Source organism: Phasianus colchicus, chromosome 29 (genome assembly GCF_987193195.1).
Source record: "Phasianus colchicus chromosome 29, bPhaCol1.hap1.1, whole genome shotgun sequence".
Lineage (NCBI taxonomy): Eukaryota > Metazoa > Chordata > Aves > Galliformes > Phasianidae > Phasianus > Phasianus colchicus.
This window is the reverse complement of record NC_143464.1, coordinates 4,051,551-4,072,865: the sequence shown is the minus strand read 5'-3', so window position 1 is coordinate 4,072,865 and position 21,315 is coordinate 4,051,551. Positions and strand designations below refer to the sequence as shown.

Here is a 21,315-nt window from a genome sequence, read left to right as displayed (position 1 = left end):
TTGGGGGGGGGGGGGCATAACAAGTGGGTGTCTGTTGACCCCAAACCCCTCAGGGGGGGTGGGGGGGATGCACAGAGCAGGAAGGGGGGGGTCCACGTCCCCAATCCCTTCATTGGGAGTTGGGGGGGGGTCCACATCTCCAATCCCCCCCCCAAAAAAAATAACTAGGAGGGGGAACTCACCGGGAATCACAGCCAGTCCATCCTCGCCGTCCCGCTGCGGTTTCGGGGGGGAACCAACGGATTTTGGGGGGGCCTGGAGGGGGGGGGGGGGCAAAAGTGGGAGTGAGGAGGGGAAATGGGGAGTCCTCCTGGGGGGGGGCACAAGGAGGGAAAAAAAAAAGGGGGGTCTTATGGAAATAAATGGGGAATTTGGGGGGGGATGTAAGCAGGGATTTAAGGGAAATTGATGGGAAATGGGGGGGGGCACACGATTCAATGGGGGGGGAATAATAGGGGCTGTAAAAAGGGGGGGCCTACAGCACAATAAAAGGAGCTTAAGTGATGAAAAACTATAGAGAAATAATGGGGGGGGGTCTGTGATTTACTGGGAGCCCCTCACAGAGGGGGGGCTCTATTTATTTTGGGGGGGGGGTCGAACTTATTTGGGGAGGGGGAGTGGTTAACGATTAGGTGATAAGGAAATCCTAAATAAAACCCAAAAGGGGGGGGGGGGCACCAAAATGGGGGGAGAGGCTCAAAATGATGGAAAAATGGGGGGGGATTTAACTTAGGATTTTTTGGGGGGGGATAAAATGGGAACTTGTAAAAAGGGGGGCTGAATTATGGGGGAAATGGGGGGGGGTTAAACTGGGGGGGTCTGATAAGATGGGATCCAAAGTTTTGCGGGGGGGGGGGGGGTCAGAAATAAGGCCTTAAGTACAACAAGAAGTAAGAAAAGGAATGCAAATTATCTGGGGGGGGGGGGAAACTGTTTAATCAAAGTGAGGGAAATGATCCTAAATTAATGGGGGGGGGGGGGGGGGTGCAAAAGAAGGAATCTGAAATTAAGAAGAGAGCAGAAAAAAAAGCTTGAAATTAAGGGGGGGGGGGGGGCGACAATTAAAGGTATCCCAAATTAAAGGGAGTGGGGCACAAAGGAAGCCCTAAATTATGGGGGGGGGGGGAATAGGGCCCTAATAACAGGAGAGGGATATGGGGCTCCAAACTGGGGGGGCCCTAAATTACGGTGGGGGCAGAGAAAAGCTCCTAAATTAAGGGGGGGGGGGGGGCAAAGAGAAAACTCTAAATAAAGGGGAGGAAGGAATGGGGGCGGTAATTAAGGGGGAGCAGAGATAAATTGCTAAATTAAAAGGGGGGGGGAACTGAGTTACAGCGAGGGGCTCCAAGTTCATGGGGGGGGTTGGGGGGGGGCAGAAAGAAGACCCTGGATTAAGACATGAGCATTAATTAAGAAGGGGATAAAGCGTGCCTAATTGAGGGATGGGGGGGGAATAAGGGGTGTCAAAATAAGGGGGGGGGGCTTAAGTTGAAGGGGGGGGGCAGAGAGGAGACTCTAAGTCAGGGGGGAGGGGAAGGGACAGGATCTTAATATGGGGGGGCGCGCAGAGAAGGGACCTTAAATAGAGGGGGGGGGGGGGGCGGACAGAGTGAGGACATAAATTTTGGGGGGGGGAAGGACCTTAAATTGAGGGGGGGGCAGAAAAAGAATTCTAAATCGGAGGGAGGAGCAAAAGGAGGACCCCAAATTGCAGGGGGGGGAGAAGAGAGGACCCTAAATGGGGGGAGGAAGGGGGGTCAGAGAGAGAACCCTAAATAGTGGGGAAAGAAAAGAGAGTCTAAATTTGGGGGGGGGGTCGAGGGGGGGCAAAAGAGAGGACCCTAAATGGGGGGAGGAGAGGGGAGCAGAAAGGGAACCCTAAATAGTGGGGGAAAAAAGAGACCCTGAATTTGTGGGGGAGGGGGGGGAGAAAGAGAGGACCCTAAATGGGGGGGGGGGGGGGGAACAGAAAAAAAAAACCAAAATAGTGGGGAAAGAAAACAGAGACCCTAAATATGGACGGGGGGGGGGAGATGAGACCCTAAATGGTGGGGGGGGGGGGGGGAGCAGAGAGGGGACCCAAAATAGTGGGGAAAGAAAAGGGAAATCCTAAATTTGAAGGGGGGGGGGGGGGGACAGAACCATAAATAGTGGGTAAAGAAAACTGAGACCCTAATTTTTTTTTTTTTTGGGGGGGGGCGGGAAAGGGGAGGCCTAAATAGTGGGAAAAAAAAGAGACCCTAAGTTGGTGAGGGGGGGGGCCCTAAATGGGGGGAGAGGGGGTGGCAGAGAAGGAACCCAAAATAATGGGGAAACAGAGACCGTAAATGTGGGGGGGGGGAGGGAAGAGAGGACCCTAAATGGATGGGGGGGGGCAGAGGGAGGACCCTGAATCATAAGCCGGTTTTGGGGTGGGGGGGTAAAGGGGGGGGGGGGGCAGAGCGGGGCCTAAATGACAGCAAAGCCCGACAGAACGGGACCTTAAGAGAAAGGAACCGAACCCAAAGCTGGAAAGGGGGGAGGGGGGGGGAGAGGGGGGGGCACTGAAACCCCGCAGCCCCCGCGGCGGGAAACGCCCGGAGCGCCCGGTGAGGGCCGGGCCGCGACTCGGGGCCTGCGAGCGGCGGAGCTCGGCGTCGGGTCGGGTTGAAGGAAGGGTCTTAGAGGTGGTTTAATGGTTATAAGGGGGAAGCGGGGAAGCCTGAGGGCTCCGCCGGGCCCGGTCCCGCGCCCGCCCGGTACCTGCAGGGGGAAGGAGGGGCTCAGCGCCGGGCCCGGCCGCCTCCCGCCGCCGCCGCCATCTTACACAGCGCCCCCGAGCCGCGGCCCCGCCGAAATCCCGCGAGAGCGCCGCCTCCCGCGAGAGTTGCGCGGAGGGGTGGGGAAAGGAGGCGGGGCTCGGAGGGGGGAGCGGGCCAATAGGAAGGCGGAGGAGGGGCGGCGGGGAGGAGAGGGGAAGTCTCGCGAGGTGTTTCTCTCAGAGCGAGAGTTCCGGAGGTGATTGCGGAGGGACGGTTTGGAGGCCGAGAGGAGATCTCGCGAGGTTTCCCAGGGAGAAAGTTAAACCCGGCTGAGAGATCCCGCGAGATTTCGTGAAGAGAAAGTTAGGGCCGTTTGAGGCGGAGAGGAGTTCTCGCGAGACCCCGTGAGGAGAAAGTTAGAGCCGGCTGAGTCTGAGCCGAGATCTCGCGAGTTTTCCTGAGGGGACCGGGGTCACGAGGGGCCCCCAACGCCGATTTTGAGGGATTATTATGGAGGAATTTTTTCGGTATTTTTTTGATGTGCGGGGGGACACAAAACCGTCCCGACCCCCCAACCCGAAACCCCAAATCCCGGCTCCTGGCCACTCACCGGCGCGGGGAGATCTCGCGAGGCCGCGCGGAGACTCTCGCGAGAAGCGGCCGAGGAGGAGGAGCCGAGCGCGGCGGTTGCGGCGCGGCCCTCCCTCAGCTGCACCTCAACTCTCGCGAGAAAACGGCTGAGCTCAGCTCACGCGAGAAAACGGCGCCGAGCTCTCGCGAGCTGCAGGCTCCCGCCGCGAAAATCTCGCGAGACTCGCAGCCCCCATTTCCCCTTCGATCCCTCGTGAAATCTCGCGAGACTTCCCCCCCCCACCCCCATTCCTCAGCCGGAGCCCAGATTTCTCAATTCTTTTTTTTTTAACTTCTTTTTATTATTCTAACAAATACAAAAGTAGGGGCGGGTCCTCACCTTCCGGCCCCGCCTACAAAACCTGAAGAGAAAGAGCTGAGGAGGGGCGGGGCGAGGAGAGGGCGTGGCTTACCCATCGCCCCGCCCCCTTCCGGCGGAGTCAGTCAATCAGGAGGGGCGTGGCTTCGGCGCAAGCACCGCCTGGTGGGGCGTGGTTTGGTGCTGGCCCCGCCCACAAGGGGGCGTGGCCCCCCGTGGCCCCGCCCTCAGAGCAGCAGCTTGCCGTTGCGGTGGATCTTAAGGATGCGGCCCAGGCGCTGCTTGGCGGTGGCCAGGCCTTTCTTGGGGCGCTTCCCTATTGGGGGGGGGGGTGACGTCAGCGCGGTGACGTCATCACGCTGCGTGACGTCACGGCCCCACCCCGATTATGGACACCCCCCCCCCCCAAATTAAAAAAAAAACAACCCCCCCCCCCCCCCAATAAAGAACCAAATCATAGACCCCCCCCCCCAATAAAACCCCCCAATTATGGCCCCAGTAATGGAACGCCCCCATAAAAACCCCAATAATGGACCCCCCCCCATAAAAACCCCCAATTATGGACCCCAATAATGGACCCCCCCCAATAATGGACCCCCCCCATAAAAACCTCCAATTATGGCCTCCAATAATGGACTCCCCCCTCCCCCCCCCATAAAGACCCCAATAGTGGACCCCCCCCATAAAAACCCCAGTAATGGACCCCCCCCCAATAAAACCCCCCAATAGTGGACCCCCCCAATAAAACCCCCTATTAATGGCCCCCAATAATGCACCCCCCCCCCCAAATAACCCCCCTCCCAATTATGGACCCCAATAGTGGACCCCCCTATAAAAACCCCAATAATGGCCCCCCCAATAATGCACCCCCCCCCAAATGAACCCCCCCCCCAATTATGGGCCCCAATAGTGAAGCCCCCCTTATAAAAACCCCAATAATGGACCCCCCCCCATAAAACCCCCTATTAATGCCCCCCCCCGACCCCCCCCCACTCACCCTGCCCGGGGGTCCCGGCCGTTCCGGGGGGGGGCCGCCGTTGAGTGAGAAAGACCCCAGGTGCCATTGGGGTGGGGGCTCTTCCCAGGACCCCCCCCGCGCCCCCCCCGGGCCTCGCCGTGTATTCATGATCAGCCAAACTGGGGGGGTACGAAGCTTCCGCCGGGGGGGGGTCAGCATCCCCAGCTCCCCCCCCCCCTACTCCCCCTCCCAATTCCGCTTCGGGTTCCGACGGCCCCAAATCCGCCTCCATTCCCCCCAAATCCGGGTCGGGGTCACCGCCCCCCCCCAGCCCCCCCCCCAATTCGGGGGTTTCTTCTTCTGGGCTGGGGGGGGAGGGGGGGCGACGTTTGGGTGGACCCTTCCGGCGTTGCAGCTTCCGGTGCTCCTGGGGGGGGGAGAGGAAAAAAAAAACAAAACGGGGGGGGGGGAGAACCCCAAAATCATCAGAATTCACCCCAAAAATCCTGTAGGAATTTTGAAGTCAGCTGAGACCCCATACAGAACCCACCCCCCCCAATCAAAGAAATCACAATGGGGGGGGGGGGAGACCGTCCCAAAATACCCCAAAAAGCCCCAAAACCCCATAGACAGAAATGCTACAAAACCCTAAAATCCCAAACGGACCCAAAACTGATGGAATTCAGCCCAAAATTCCCCATGGGATCAATGGACCCCAAAGCATCACATTGACAGAACGCCTCCGAATTAACAGCAGAGGGGGGGAGCAGCCCCCAAAATCCCCCCAAAAACCCAAAAAGCCCCAAAACCCCATAGACAGAAATGCTACAAAAACCTAAAATCCCAAACGGACCCAAAATTGATGGAATTTGACCCAAAATTCCCCATGGGATCAATGCACCACGATGACAGAACGCCTCCAAATTAACAGCACTGGGGGGGGAGCAGCCCCCCAAATCCCCCAAAAAACCCAAAATACCCCAAAAAGCCCCCAAACCCAATAGGTAGAAATGCTACAAAATGCTAAAATCCCAAACGGACCCAAAATTGATGGAATTCAGCCCAAAATTCCCCATGGGATCAATGGACCCCAAAGCGTCACATTGACAGAACCCCCTCCAAATTAACAGCAGTGGGGGGGGAGCAGCCCCCCAAATCCCCCCCAAAAAACCCCAAAATACCCCAAAACCCCATAGACAGAAATGCTACAAAATCCTAAAATCTGAAACAGACCCAAAATTGACAGAATTCAGCCCAAAATTCCCCATGGGATCAATGGACCCCAAAGCATCACAATGACAGAACGCCTCCAAATTAACAGCAGTTGGGGGGGGAGCAGCCCCCCAAATCCCCCCCAAAAAACCCCAAAATACCCCAAAACCCCATAAACAGAAATGCTACAAAACCCTAAAAGCCCAAACAGACCCAAAATTGATGGAATTCAGCCCAAAATTCCCCATGGGATCAATGGACCCCAAAGCACCATATTGACAGAACGCCTCCAAATTAACAGCAGAGGGGGGGAGCAGCCCCCAAAATACCCCAAAAAGCCCCAAAACCCCATAGATAGAAATGCTAAAAAATGCTAAAACCCCAAACGGACCCAAAATTGATGGAATTTGACCCAAAATTCCCCATGGGATCAATGGACCCCAAAGCATCACATTGACAGAACGCCTCTGAATTAACAGGGGAGCAGCCCCCCCAAATCCCCCAAAAAACCCAAAATACCCCAAAAAGCCCCCAAACCCAATAGGTAGAAATGCTACAAAACCTAAAATCCCAAACGAACCCAAAATTGACAGAATTCAGCCCAAAATTCCCCATGGGATCAATGGACCCCAAAGCATCACAATGACAGAACGCCTCTGAATTAACAGGGGAGCAGCCCCCCAAATCCCCCCCAAAAAACCCCAAAATACCCCAAAACCCCATAGATAGAAATGCTACAAAACCCTAAAATCCCAAACGGACCCAAAATTGATGGAATTCACCCCAAAATTCCCCATGGGATCAATGGACCCCGAAGCATCACATTGACAGAACGCCTCTGAATTAACAGCAGTGGGGGGGGAGCAGCCCCCCAAATCCCCCCAAAAAACCCCAAATCACCCCAAAACCCCATAGACAGAAATGCTCCAAAAGCCCCAAAGTCCCAAAAGGGGTGGATTTCAGCCCAAACCCACCTGCTGGGCCAGTTTGGCTGCGGCGGCCGCCAGCCCCGTCTCCACGGAAGCCACCCGAGTGCCCTCCCGCACCGGGCGGCTCTGGCGGGGCAGCGACGGCGTCACGCGGGCTGGGGGGGGGCAACAAGGGGGGGGGGGGGCAGCGGTTAGTGGGGGGGGGTTTGGGGGGGGGGGGCACGTGTGGGGGGGGGGGCACGTGGGGGGGGTACATATGGGGGGCAAATGGCTATTGGGGGGCACATGGGGGGTACATATGGGGGGGGCAATGGTTAGTGGGGGGGTGTGGGGGGGGCCATATATGGGGGGGGCAATAGGGATTGGGGGGGCGTATGGGGGGGCACATGTGGGGGGGCACATATGGGGGGGCACATATGGGGGGCAATGGTTAGTGGGGGGTGTGGGGGGGGCACATATGGGGGGGGCCATATATGGGGGGGGCACGTATCAGGGGTATATATGGGGGGGGCACATGTGGGGGGGGGTACATATGGGGGGGTACATATGGGGGGCAAATGGCTATTGGGGGCACATGGGGGTACATATGGGGGGGGCCAATGGTTAGTGGGGGGGGGGCACATATGGGGGGGGCCATATATGGGGGGGGCACATGTAGGGGGGGGTACATATGGGGGGGTACATATGGGGGGCAAATGGCTATTGGGGGGCACGGGGGGGGGGCACATATGGGGGGCACATATGGGGGGGGCCAATGGTTAGTGGGGGGGGTGTGGGGGGGACACATATGGGGGGGGCACATATGGGGGGGGCAATAGGTATTGGGGGGCATATGGGGGGCCACATATGGGGGGGTACATATGGGGGGGTCACATGGGGGGGCAAATATGGGGGGCACATATGGGGGGCAATGGTTAGTGGGGGATTGTGGAGGGGCACATATGGGGGGGGCCATATATGGGGGGGGCCCGTATCGGGGGTATAGGGGGAGCATATGGGGGGGCATATATGGGGGGGCAATAGGGATTGGGGGGGCGTAAGGGGGGGCCCATATTGGGGGGGGTACATATGGGGGGGGCACATATGGGGGGCAAATGGCTATTGGGGGGCACAGGGGGGGGCACATATGGCGGGCACATATGGGGGGCACATATGGGGGGCACATATGGGGGGGGCAATGGTTAGTGGGGGGGCGTGGGGGGGGCACATATGGGGGGGGCATATATGGGGGGGGCACGTATTGGGGGTATATATGGGGGGGGGACATGTGGGGGGGGCCAATGGTTAGTGGGGAGAGTGTGGGGGGGGCACATATGGGGGGGGCCATACATGGGGGGGGCACGTATCAGGGGTATAGGGGGAGCATATGGGGGGGGCATATATAGGGGGGCAATAGGGATTGGGGGGGCGTATGGGGGGGCACTGGTTAGTGGGGGGGGGCACATGTGGGGGGGCACGTATCGGGGGTATAGAGGGAGCATATGGGGGGGGCATATATGGGGGGGGCAATAGTCAGTGGGGGGGTACATGGGGGGGTACGGGGGGGCACATGGGGGGGGCAATGATTATTGGGGTTGGCACATATGGGGGGGCAATAGGTATTGGGGGGGCACTGGTTATTGGGGGGAGCATGGGGGGGGGCCAAGGATTATTGGTGGGGGCATACGGGGGGGGCACATATGGGGGGGGCACAGGTTATCGGGGGGGGGGCACATACGGAGGGGGCAATGGTTAGTGAGGGGGGCACGTGTGGGAGGGGGGGGGCACTGGTTATTAGGGGGTTGATATGGGGAGGGGGGGCCATGGGGGGGGCGCAGGTTATATGGGGGGGCCAATGGGGGGGGCACTGGTTGTTGGGGGGGGGGGGCACGTATGGGGGGGGGGCACGTATGGAGGTGGGTATGGGGAGGGCAGAGGTTATTGGGGGGGGGATATGGGGGGGAGTACAAATAGGGGGGGGGGCACAAATGGGGGGGGGGCAGGCATTTGGGGGGGGGGTCCCCAACCTTTGGGGCTCCATGGGGCGTCATCGGTGGCTTTTTTCCTCTTGGGGAGGGACTTCAGCGCTGGGTCGTCCTCGTCTGACTCCAGGGAGGGGTAAACTGGGGGGGGGGGTCAGGGGGGGGGGCATTAATTTTAGCCCCCCCCCCCCCCCCCCAAAAAAAAACCCCAAATCCTCAAATCCTAAGGATCTCCCCTCCCCAAATTCCCCCTCCTTCCCCCCCTGTCTTGCATCAAAATCCCCCCCTCTCAAATCCCCCCCCCTCCCCAAATTCCTGGACACCCCCCCCATCCAAACCCCCCCCCCCAAATTCCTGGAAGCCCCCCCCCCCCCCCACATCCAGACACTGCCCCCCCCCCCCGCCTCCAAATCTCCCCAAGGACCCCCCACCAATTTTTAGGAACACCCCCCTCCCCCCCAAATTCCACCCCCCCCCACCGACCCCCCCCCTAAATTTCTGGACATCTCCCCCCCCCCCTTCCAATTTAAGGACCCCCCCCCCCCATTCAAACACCAGCCCAAAATCCCCCCCCCAGGACCCCTTGAATTTTAACGACCCCCCCCAAATATCCTGGATCCCCCAATATTCCAAGCCCCCCCCCTCAATTTTAAGCCCCCCCCCCAAACTTCTGGACCCCCCCCATCCAGGCCCCCCCCAAATTTCCAGACCCCCCCCCAAATCCTTCCCAATTTCCACCCCCATGTGAAAGACCCCCCCCCATTCAACCCCCAACCCCCAAATCCCCCCAGGACCCCTTGAATTTTAACGACCCCCCCCAAATATCCTGGATCCCCCAATATTCCAAGCCCCCCCCCTCAATCTTAACCCCCCCCCCCAAACTCCTGGACCCCCCCCATTCAAACCCCCCCCCAAATTTCCAGCCCCCCCAAACCCCCCCAAATTTCCAGACCCCCCCCTAAATCCTCCCCAAATTCCACCCCCATGTTAAGGACCCCCCCCATTCAACCCCCCCCCCCCAAATCCCCCCTGGGACCCCTTGCATTTTAACGACCCCCCCCCAAATACCCTGGATCCCCCCCCAACTTCCAAGCCCCCCCCCTCCCAACATCCCCCCCCCCAAAAAAAAACAGCCCCCCCACTCACTGTACTCCGCATCCTTAAAGCAGGCCCCCAGGCTGTCCTGCTCGTCCCCCTCCTCGCTATCAGTGCTGCGAGGGGGGGGCGGGGGGGGGGGCCGGACCCCCCCCCGGATTAAAAGCGCTTCGTTCTGCTGGGGGAGGGGGCCAGAAATGGGGGGGGGGGCCGGGGGGGGCACCGGGAAGGTTGGCCATGCGGAGCATTCCCTGAATGGCTTCACGGGTGCTGGGGGAGGCGGGGGCCTCACTGCAAGGGGGGGGGGGGCGTATTTTAATTGGGGGGGGGGGGGGCACGTATTTAATTTGGGGGGGGGGTCTCCCCATTTTCATACAGCCCCCCCCACGTGTTCCCAATGCGATGCTCCCCCCCCCCCCCGTATCCCCAATACGAGCTCCCCCCCCCCACCCCAGTTTTGGTCCAGCATTGAGGGGGGGGGTTAAAATTAAGGACCCCCCCCCCCAATAAATCTCTTCCCACCCACGTGAGAGCAAGGAGCTCAGCCCCCCCCAATAAATCTCACCCCCCCCCCCACCTGATAGCAGGGAGCTCAGCCCCCCCCCCCCCCGAAATTGCCCCCCCAACCCCCAAAGTCACCCTCCATCAACAGGGACACCCCAAAAAACCCCTCCCCCCCCAAAAAAAAACACCCGACCCCCCCCAAACCACCCCCCCCACAAACTCCGACCCCTCCTTGAATAGTGACCCCCCCCATAGAAAAATGCGCCCCCCCCGGCCCCCCAAAAAAAACCCCTAAATTTGCCCCCCCCCAACACCCAAAGTCACCCTCCAACAACAGGGACACCCCCAACCCCCCCCCCAAAAAAAACCCCGACCCACCGCCCCCCCAAACTGCCCCCCCCACAAAGTCCGACCCCTCCCCAAAATGTGACCCCCCCCCCCCACCTGATAGCAGGTTGCTCAGCCCCCCCACCCCCAAAATGTGAGCCCCCCCCCAACAAATGTCACCCCCCCACACCCCCCTTATTGCCCCCCCCCAATAAATGTCGCCCCCCCCCCCCACCTGATACCAGGAAGCTCAGACCCCCCCCCAAAATGTGACCCCCCCCCCCAATAAATGTCGCCCCCCCCCCACCTGATAGCAGGGAACTCAGCCCCCCCCACCCCCCTTATTGGCCCCCCCCCAAGAAATCTCACTCCCCCCCCCACCTGATAGCAGGGACCTCAGCCCCCCCCCCCCCAAATGTGACCCCCCCCCCCTTATAGCCCCCCCCCAATAAATGTCGCCCCCCCCACACCTGATAGCAGGGAGCTCAGCCCCCCCCACCCCCCTTATTGCCCCCCCCCCAATAGATGTCGCCCCCCCCACACCTGATAGCAGGGAGCTCAGCCCCCCCTACCCCCCTTATTGCCCCCCCCCCCACCTGATATGAGGGAGCTCAGCCCCCCCCCGCCAAATGTCACCCCCCCCCAAGAAATGTCACCCCCCCCCCCACCTGATAGCAGGGACCTCAGCCCCCCCCCCCAAATGTGACCCCCCCCCCCTTATAGCCCCCCCCCAATAGATGTCGCCCCCCCCCACCTGATGGCAGGGAGCTCAGCCCCCCCCACCCCCCTTATTGCCCCCCCCCCAAGAAATGTCACCCCCCCCCCCACCTGATAGCAGGGAGCTCAGCCCCCCCCCCCCATAGTGTGACCCCCCCCCCCAATAGATGTCGCCCCCCCCCCCCACCTGATGGCAGGGAGCTCAGCCCCCCCCACTTGCCGGCTGGCTTTCAGCAGATGCAGGAGCCCCGCCGCGCTGCCCCCCCCCTCCTCCTCCTCCGTGGTGTAATCCTCCTGCGGGGGGGGCACGGAAATGTGGGACCCCCCCTCCCCAAAATAGACGGGACCCCCCCCCCCTTCAATACCCTTATTATTATTTGGGGGGGGGGGGCACAAATATTGGATGCCCCCCCTCCAAAATCTGTTCTATGGGATCCTCCCTCCTTCAATATTCCTATTATTGACTTTTTTTTTTTTGGGAGGGGGGGGCACAAATATTGGACCCCCCCTCAAAATCCCTTATATGGGATTCCCCCCCACCCCCCCCTTCAAAATCCTCATTATTTTCTTTTGGGGGGGGGGGCACAAATATGGGACCCCCCCCCCTTCAATACCCCCATTATTGGGGTTGGTTTTTTTTCTGGGGGGGGGCACAAATATTGGACCCCCCCCCAAATCCTTTATATGGGATCTCCCCGCCCCCCCCCCCCCCCTTCAATATCCCAATTATTTTTTTTGGGGGGGGGCACAAATATGGACCCCCCCTTCAATATACCTACTATTAGAATGGCTTTTGGGGGCTGGGGGGGGGGCAAAAATCCGGAGCCCCCCCTCCCCAAAATGCCTCATATAGGAACCCCCCCCTCAATATCCCTATTTTCTTTTCTTTTCTTTGGGGGGGGCACAAATACGGACCCCCCTCCCCCTCAAAATCTCTTTTCATTTTGGGGGGGGGCACTGAAATCTGGGATCCCTCCTCAAAATCCCTCATTTTTTTTTCGGGGGGGGCACAAATATGGAAGCCCCCATTTTTCTTGGGGGGGGGAGGGATGGGGGCAACCCCATTTTTTTTGGGGGGGGGGTTGGGTGGGGGCCCCCACTTTTTTTTTGGGGGGGGGGCTCCCCATGTTAACACTGCCTCCTATTGGGGGGAGATTCCATTTTGGGGGGGGGGAAAGGAGTCCCTACTTTTTTTGGGGGGGGGGTCCTCATTTTAACACTATCACCTATTAGAAAAGCCCTATTTTGGGTGGGGGGGGGGGGTCTTTATTTTTTTTTTGGGGGGGGGTTAAAAATTTGGGGGCTCTGGGGGGGGGGGTCCTTATTTTAACAGCGCCCCCTATTGGAAGGAGGACCCATTACAGGAAGGGGGGGGGTTGGAATTTTCGTCGCCCCCCCCCCCAACAAACATTCCCACAGCGGTGGGGGTGGGGGGGGCACAGAGGGGGGGGTTGACCCTCTGCCCCCCCCCAGCCCAAAATCCCCCCCCCCCCCAAAATAAAGCCCCATTTTGTACCTCAATGTCGAAGTCCACCTCCCCGGGCTCACGGACGCGGTTGGGGTCGGAGCAGGGCTTGGCGCGGGGCAGCTTGCGGGGCAGCCCTGGGGGGGGGCAAAAAAATGGGGGGGGGGTCATTGGTGGGGGGGTCACTATTCGGGGAGGGGTCGGACTTTGTGGGGGGGGCGGTTTGGGGGGGGGCGGGTTTTTTTTGGGGGGGGGGAGGAAGAGGGTTTTTTTGGGGTGTTCTTGTTGTTGGAGGGTGACTTTGGGTGTTGGGGGGGGGCAAATTTAGGGGCAATTTCTGGCAGGGGGGGCCTCCAATTTTTCTATTGGGGGGGGTCACTATTCAAGGAGGGGTTGGACTTTGTGGGGGGGGCGGTTTGGGGGGGGTCGGGTTTTTTTTTGGGGGGGGGGAAGAGGGGTTTTTTGGGGTGTCCCTGTTGTTGGAGAACAATTTTGGGTGCTGGGGGGGGGGGGCAAATTTAGGGGCAATTTCTGGCAGGGGGGGCCACATTTTTCTATGAGGGGGGGGTCACTATTCGGGGAGGGGTCGGACTTTGTGGGGGGGGCGGTTTGCGGGGGGGTCAGGTGTTTTTTTTTTGGGGGGGGGAGGGGTTTTTGGGGTGTCCCTGTTGTTGGACAATGATTTTGGGGAGCTGGGGGGGCACAAATTCAGTTTTTTTTTAGGGGGGGGGTCCAATTTTTCTATTGGGGGGGCCACTATTCGAGGAGGGGATGGGCTTTGGGGGGGGGCAGTTTGGGGGGGGGCGGCGGGGGGGTTTTGGGGGGGGGGGAGGTTTTGGGTGCTGTCCTCGTTGTGGCAACTTTTTTTTGGGGGGGGGTGAATTTAGGGGCTCATTTTGGGGGGAGGGGTCTTCAATTTTTTTCTCGGGGGGGGGGGTCACTATTTGGGGAGGGGTTGAACTTTGGGTGGGGGGGGGGGAGCTGGGGGGGGTTGGGTTTTTTTTTGGGGGGGGGTAGGGGAATTTTTTTTTGGGGGGGGGGGGTATCCTTGTTATAGGGCGATTTTGAAGGTTTGGGGGGGGGGCAAATTTAGGGACTCTTTTTTTTTTGGGGGGGGACTCTTTTTTTGGGGGGGGGGCTCCTCCTTTGGAAGAGTCCTGATTTTGGAGGGGGGGGGGGGGCTGCCCTTTTTGTAGGTTCCATCTTTTGAGGGGGGGGGCTGTAATTTCTGGGGGGGGGGGGGGGGGTCCTCTTTGTGGCTGTGCCCCTTGTTTGGGGGGGGGGGTCCATATTTTTTTTGTGGGGGGGGTCCGCACTCACTGGGCAGGCGGCGGGGGCCGCGCCGGGGGGGGGTCTCATCAATCTGCAGATCCTCTTCGGAATCCAGGTCCAGGGGGGGGGTCGGGGGGGAGCAGGAAGGCGAGGGGGGGGCACGGGGCCCCCCCACACGGCGACTGCGGCGGGTGCTGGAGGGGGGGGGATAACTTTTAAATTGGGGGGGGGGGACGAACCCCAAGACCCCCCCCCCCAACTATTTCCTTGCACTCTTTAATTTTGCCCCCCCCTCCCCCCCCCAATAGCTCTTTATTTTGCCCCCCCCCCCAAAGCCTTTAATGCTGCCCCCCCCCCCCAAAAAAAAAACTCTTTAAAATGGGGGGGGGTCCGCAGGACCCTAAAATATGGGAGGGGGCCCTCATGACCCCCCCCCCCCATCCCATGTGCCATCAATTGGTCCCATGCCCCCCCCTTAGAAAATAGGGACCCCCCCCCATCCTATGATCCTTAATATTTCAGGGGGGGCCCCCCCCAAGTGCCCCCCCCCAGTCCTTATGTTCCCCCCCCCCCATCCTTATGTCCCCCCCCCCCAGTATCCCAATATTGGGGTCTATGTGTGGCCCCCCCCCCCAACAGTCCTTATTAAAGGGGGGGGTCATAAAAATGGGGGGGGGCCCTAAAATAATAGGGACGTCCCTGTAATAAAGGGGGGGTCGTTATTTAATGGGGGGGGGTCGCTATTGTGGGACCCTGCTAATTATGGGGGGGGCTGTAAAAATGGGGGGGGGGGTCTACAGCAGGGTGAGTTATTTTATGGGGGGGGGGCTATTAAAACGGGGGGGTCCTGCTAATAATGGGGGGGGGGGGGGCATGATGGGGGGCTATTCCTTCAAGAGGGGGTCGCCATATTTTAGTGGGGGGGGGTCCTATAATGGGGGGGGGAAATCATTTGGGGGGGGTCCCTATTTTATTGGGGGGGGGGCTATGATGAGGGGGCATTGCTTTAAGGGGGGGGTCCCCAATTTATGGGGGGGGCCTATAATGGGGGGGGCATTTCTTTAAGGGGGGGTCCCTATTTTATTGGGGGGGGCCTATAATGGGGGGGGGAAATCATTTGGGGGGGGTCCCTATTTTATTGGGGGGGGGGCTATAATGGGGGGGCATTGCTTTAAGGGGGGGGCTATTTTATTGGGGGGGGGCCCTACGATGGGGGGCATTGCTTTAAGGGGGGGTCCCTATTTTATTGGGGGGGGCCCTATAATGGGGGGGGGAAATCATTTAAGGGGGGGGTCCCCATTTTATTTGGGGGGGGCATTTCTTTAAGGGGGGGCCCCTATTTATTGGGGGGGGTCTATGATGGGGGGCATTGCTTTAAGGGGGGGCCCCTATTTATTGGGGGGGGGTCTCTCACCGCGCGCCATTGGCCAGCAGGATCTGGGGGTCCCCCTCTGAGTCTCCGTCCGTCTCCTCAGGGCTGGAGCTGGGGGGCTGTTGTGGGGGGGGGCAAAATGAGCCCAAATTTCACGCGCCCCCCCCCCCCCCCCCCCCCCCAACCCAAACTCCCCCCCCCTGTACAACACACCTTCCTCACTTCCCTACCTCAACCCCCCCCCCGCCACAAAGACCCCCCCCATGCCCCCCAATCCTCCCTCCAGACCCCCCCCCTTTGCAAAGACCCCCCCCGCCATTCCCCCCCCAAAAAGACCCCCTCATGCCGCCCCCCAAGGACCCCCCAACAAGACCCCCCCCCCACAAAGACCCCCCCCCTTCACAGAAGACCCCCCCCACAAAGACCCCCCTATGGTCCCCCCTCCAAAAGCCCCCCCCCCATATAGACCCCCCCCAACAAAGACCCCCCAATTCCCCATCCAACAAAGACCCCCCCCCAAAGACCCCCCCAACCCCCCCCAAAAGACCCCCCCCACAAAGAGCCCCCAAAAGACCCCCCCATTCCACCCACCCCCCAAAGACCCCCCCCACAAACACCCCCCAATCCCCCCCCTCCCCAAAGACTCCCCCCCCAAAGACCCCCCAAAAGACCCCCCTACAAAGACCCCACCATTCTCACCCCCCGAAAGACCCCCTCCCCAAAGACCCCCCCAACAGACCCCCCCAACCCCCCCTCCCCAAAGACCCCCCCAACAAAGACCCCCCCATTCCCACCCCCCAAAAGACCCCCCCAATGCCCCCCCATTCCCACCCCCCCCAAAAGACCCCCTCCCCAAAGACCCCCCACAAAGACCCCCCAAAAGACCCCACCCCAAAAGACCCCCCCCAAAAGACCCACCTACAAACACCCCCCCCACAAAGACCCCCCAATCCCCCCCCTCCCCAAAGACCCCCCCCCACAAAGACCCCCCCAATGCCCCCCCATTCCCACCCCCCACAAAGACCCCCACAAAGACCCCCCCAAAAGACCCCCCCAAAAGACCCCCCTACAAACACCCCCCCCACAAAGACCCCCCAATCCCCCCCCACAAAGACCCCCCCAATGCCCCCCCCATTCCCACCCCCCCAAAAGACCCCCCCCAAAGACCCCCCAACAAAGACCCCCCCATTCCCACCCCCCCAAAAGACCCCCTCCCCAAAAGACCCCCCCCATTCCACCCACCCCCCAAAGACCCCCCCCCCAAAGACCCCCCCCATTCCACCCACCCCCCCAAAGACCCCCCCCAACAAAGACCCCCCAACCCCCCCCCACCTCCTCCTCCTCCTCCTCCTCGGGGGGGGCCCTGCAGTGCGGGCGGCGCCGAGCGCTGCTGTTTGGGGGGGGGTCGCTGTGGAGGGGGGGGGGGGCGGCAGCGGGTGGGGGGGGGTGGGCGGCGGTCACGTGGGGGGGGCCACGAGGGGGGGGGGCGAAGGGGGGGGCGCCCGGCTTCACCCCACTCGGCGGGAACAGCTCCTGGGGGGGGTCAAAGGTCAGCCCGGTTCGTCCCAGTTCGTCCCAGTACAACACGCTGCCCCCCCCCCCCAGTTCATCCCAGTACATTACACTGCCCCCCCCCCCAGTTCATCCCAGTTCATCCCAGTTCATCCCAGTTCATCACGCTGCACCCCCCCAGTTCATCCCAGTTCATCCCAGTACATCACACTGCCCCCCCCCCAGTTCATCCCAGTTCATCACGCTGCCCCCCCCCCAGTTCATCCCAGTTCACCCCAGTTCATCCCAGTTCATCCCAGTACATCACGCTGCCCCCCCCCAGTTCACCCCAGTTCATCCCAGTTCATCACGCTGCTCCCCCCCAGAGCCTCCCAGTTCATCCCAGTACATCCCAGTTTCATCCCAGTGCCTCCCAGTCGATCCCAGTTGATCCCAGTGCCTCCTTAAATTCTTCCCAGTCCATCCCAGTTCATCCCAGTGCCTCCTTTGTGTCTTCCCAGTTCATCCCAGTTTGTCCCAGTGCCCCCCCAGTGCTTCCCAGTTCACCCCACTACATCCCAGTTCGTTCCAGTGCCCCCCCCAGTTCATCCCAGTACACCCCAGTGCCTCCCAGTTCATCCCAGTACATCACACTGCCGCACTCCCCAGTTCATCCCAATTCATCCCAGTAAATCCCAGTGCTCCCCCCAGTTCATTCCAGTTCATCCCAGTCCCCCCCCAGTACATCCCAGTCCTTCCCAGTATATCCCAGTCCCTCCCAATCCCTTCCCAGTCCTTCCCAGTATATCCCAGTTCCTCCCAGTATACCCCGATCCCTTTCCCAATCCCCCCCAGTCCCTCCCAGTACATCCCAGTCCCCCCCAATCCCATCCCAGTCCCGTCCCAGTCCCTCCCAGTTCATCCCAGTCCCCCCAATCCCTTCCCAGTCCCCCCCAGTCCCTCCCAGTCCCTCCCAGTCCCATCCCAGTCCCTCCCAGTATATCCCAGTCCCTCCCAGTCCCCCCCAGCCCCTCCCAATCCCTTCCCAGTCCCTCCCAGTATATCCCAGTCCCTTCCCAGTCCCCCCCAGTCCCTCCCAGTCCCCCCCAGCCCCTCCCAATCCCTTCCCAGTCCCTCCCAGTATATCCCAGTCCCTTCCCAGTCCCCCCCAGTCCCTCCCAGTATATCCCAGTCCCTCCCAGTCCCTCCCAGTCCATCCCAGTCCCCCCCAGTCCCTTCCCAGCCCCTTCCCAGTCCCCCCCAATCCCATCCCAGTCCCTCCCAGTCCCCCCCAGTCCCCCCAATCCCGTCCCAGTCCCTTCCCAGTCCCTCCCAGTATATCCCAGTCCCTCCCAGTCCCCCCCAGCCCCTCTCAATCCCTTCCCAGTCCCTCCCAGTATATCCCAGTCCCTTCCCAGTCCCCCCCAGTCCCTCCCAGTATATCCCAGTCCCTCCCAGTCCCTCCCAGTCCATCCCAGTCCCTCCCAGTCCATCCCAGTCCATCCCAGTCCCCCCCAGTCCCTTCCCAGCCCCTTCCCAGTCCCCCCCAATCCCATCCCAGTCCCTCCCAGTCCCCCCCAGTCCCCCCAATCCCGTCCCAGTCCCTTCCCAGTCCCTCCCAGTATATCCCAGTCCCTCCCAGTCCCCCCCAGCCCCTCCCAATCCCTTCCCAGTCCCTCCCAGTATATCCCAGTCCCTCCCAGTCCCTCCCAGTCCCTCCCAGTCCCTTCCCAGTCCCTCCCAGTCCCCCCCAATCCCATCCCAGTCCCTCCCAGTCCCTCCCAGTCCCTCCCAGTCCGTCCCAGTGTGGCGCACCTGTGCGAGGCGCACCTCCCTGCCCAGCTCCCTGAGCAGCTGCCCCGGCCGCAGCGTTTCGGGGATGTCAGCCGCGTGCTGCTCCAGTGCCTGCGGGGGGGGGGGGAATTGAGGACCCCCCCCAAAAAATACCCAGCACCGCCCCCTGACCCCCCCCCAAAATCCAACCCCCCCCCCACACCACAAATCTCCCCGGGACCCCCCCCGAATTTCACTGGGAGCCCCCAGCCCCCAAATCACATCTGACCCCCCCCCAAAAAAAATGAAGGACCCCCCCAGTTGAGGACCCCCTTCCCTAATTAAGGACCCTCCTAATTAGGGACCCCCCCCTCATTAATGACGACCCCCCCCAATTAAGAGCCCCCCCCCGAATTTCACTGGGACCCCTGCCAACAGCCCCCAAAGTCCCATCTGACCCCCCCCCCCCCAAAAAAATGAAGGACCCCCCCCAGTTGAGGACCCCCTTCCCTAATTAAGGACCCCCTAATTAGGGCCCCCCCCCTCCTTAATGAGGACCCCCCCAATTAAGACCCCCCCCAGCCCCCAAATCCCATCTGACCCCCCCCAAAAGAAAGAGGGACCCCCCCAAATTGAAAACCCCCTTCCCTAATTAAGGACCCCCTAATTAGGCTAATTAGGAACCCCCCCAATTAAGACCCCCCCCCCAAATTTCACTGGGACCCGCCCAGCCCCATCCCCCCAAATCCCATCTGACCCCCCCCAAAAAAATGAGGGACCCCCCCCCCAATTGAGGACCCCCTTCCCTAATTAAGGTCCCCCTAATTAGGGCCCCCCCCCTCCTTAATGAGGACCCCCCCAATTAAGACCCCCCCCCAGCCCCCAAAATCCCATCTGACCCCCCTAAAAAATAAATGAGGGACCCCCCCCCAATTGAGGGCCCCCTTCCCTAATTAAGGACCCCCCTCAATTAAGGACTCCCCTCCAAATTAAGCACCCCCCCCTTAATTAAGCACCCCCCCCCCCCAAATGAGGGACTGCCCCAAATTAAGGACCCCCTCCAATTAAGAAGACCCCCCCCAATTAAGCACCCCCCCCAAATGCAGAACACCCCCCCCCAATTAAAAACCTCCCGTACCAAATGAGGACCCCGACCCCCAATTAAAAACCCTCCCCCCAATTAAGGACCCCCCCCCTAATTAAGGACCCCCCCTAATTAAGGACCCCCCCCCAATCAAGGACCACATCCCAAATGCGGGACCCCCACCCCCTAATTAAAGACCTCCCATATGAGCCCCCCCCAATTAAGAATCCTCCCTCCCAACTAACGCCCACCCTTCCCTAATTAAGGCCCCCCCTAATTAAGAAACCCCTAATTAAAGACCCCCCCCATCCCAAACGAGGCACCCCCCCTTCATTAAACACCCCCCCCCCCAATTAAAAACCTCCCGTACCAAATGAGGACCCCGACCCCCAATTAAAAACCCTCCCCCCAATTAAGGACCCCCCCCCTAATTAAGGACCCCCCCTAATTAAGGACCCCCCCCTAATTAATCCCCCCCCCCCACCTCTCTCCGCGTCCACGCCCGGAAGGCGGCCGTGAGCGCCTTGGCGCCCTGCACCAAATACGCCGCTGGGGGGCGCCGGTTCTCCCGCAGACCTGCGGGAATTGGGGGGGGGGGGGGGGGGAACACGACCCACAAGTGTGGGGCTGGGACCCCCAAGTGTGGGGCTCGGATCCCCAAGTTCACTGAGACCCCCAAGTGTGGGGCTGGGACCCCCAAGTTCAACACAAACCCACAAGTGTGGGGTTGGGACCCCCAAGTTCAACCCAGGCCCACAAGTGTGGGGCTGGGACCCCCAAGTTCACCCAGACCCCCAAGTGTGGGGCTGGGACCCCCAGAGCCACCAAGTGTGGGGCTGGGACCCCCAAGTGTGGGGCTGGGATTCCCAAGTTCAACCCAGGCCCACAAGTGTGGGGCTGGGACCCCCAAGTTCACCCAGACCCCCAAGCGTGGGGCTGGGACCCCCAAGTGTGGGGTTGGGACCCCCAAGTTCAACCCAGGCCCACAAGTGTGGGGCTGGGACCCCCAAGTGTGGGGCTGGGACTCCCGAGTGTGGGGCTGGGACTCCCGAGTTCAATCCAGACCCCCAAGTGTGGGGCTGAGACCCCCAAGTTCAACACAGACCCACAAGTGTGGGGCTGAAACCCCCAAGTGTGGGGCTGGGACTCCCGAGTTCACCCAGACCCCCAAGTGTGGGGCTGAGACCCCCAAGTGTGGGGTTGGGACCCCCAAGTTCAATCCAGGCCCACAAGTGTGGGGCTGGGACCCCCAAGTTCACCCAGACCCCCAAGTGTGGGGCTGAGACCCCCAAGTGTGGGGCTGGGACCCCCAAGTTCAACACAAACCCACAAGTGTGGGGCTCAGACCCCCAAGTTCACCCAGACCCCCAAGTGTGGGGCCGGGACCCCCAGAGCCCCCAAGTGTGGGGCTGGGACCCCCAAGTGTGGGGCTGGGACTCCCGAGTTCAATCCAGGCCCACAAGTG

The 21,315-nt window shown here is 60.8% G+C and overlaps 2 protein-coding genes across 2 annotated transcripts in view; both read right to left on the bottom strand.

Moving 5' to 3' along the window:
- Positions 1–2,855, bottom strand: part of HUWE1 (HECT, UBA and WWE domain containing E3 ubiquitin protein ligase 1) — a 99,452-nt gene extending 96,597 nt beyond the window's left edge. The window contains exons 1-2 of the mRNA XM_090126479.1: positions 2,743–2,855; positions 183–255 (exon numbers count right to left, since the gene is read on the bottom strand). The gene's annotated coding sequence lies outside the window, so the exon portion shown is untranslated. The remainder of the gene's footprint in view (positions 1–182; positions 256–2,742) is intronic.
- Positions 2,856–3,667: 812 nt separating this feature from the next.
- PHF8 (PHD finger protein 8) overlaps positions 3,668–21,315 on the bottom strand; it is a 40,466-nt gene continuing 22,818 nt past the window's right edge. Inside the window, 12 exon segments of the mRNA XM_090126325.1 lie at positions 3,668–4,006; positions 4,688–5,075; positions 6,835–6,944; positions 8,796–8,891; positions 9,897–9,982; positions 9,984–10,136; positions 11,581–11,687; positions 12,910–12,995; positions 14,179–14,324; positions 15,545–15,621; positions 18,809–18,898; positions 20,335–20,426. Coding sequence (XP_089982451.1) covers positions 3,918–4,006; positions 4,688–5,075; positions 6,835–6,944; positions 8,796–8,891; positions 9,897–9,982; positions 9,984–10,136; positions 11,581–11,687; positions 12,910–12,995; positions 14,179–14,324; positions 15,545–15,621; positions 18,809–18,898; positions 20,335–20,426 — 1,520 coding nt within the window. The 3' untranslated portion in view covers positions 3,668–3,917.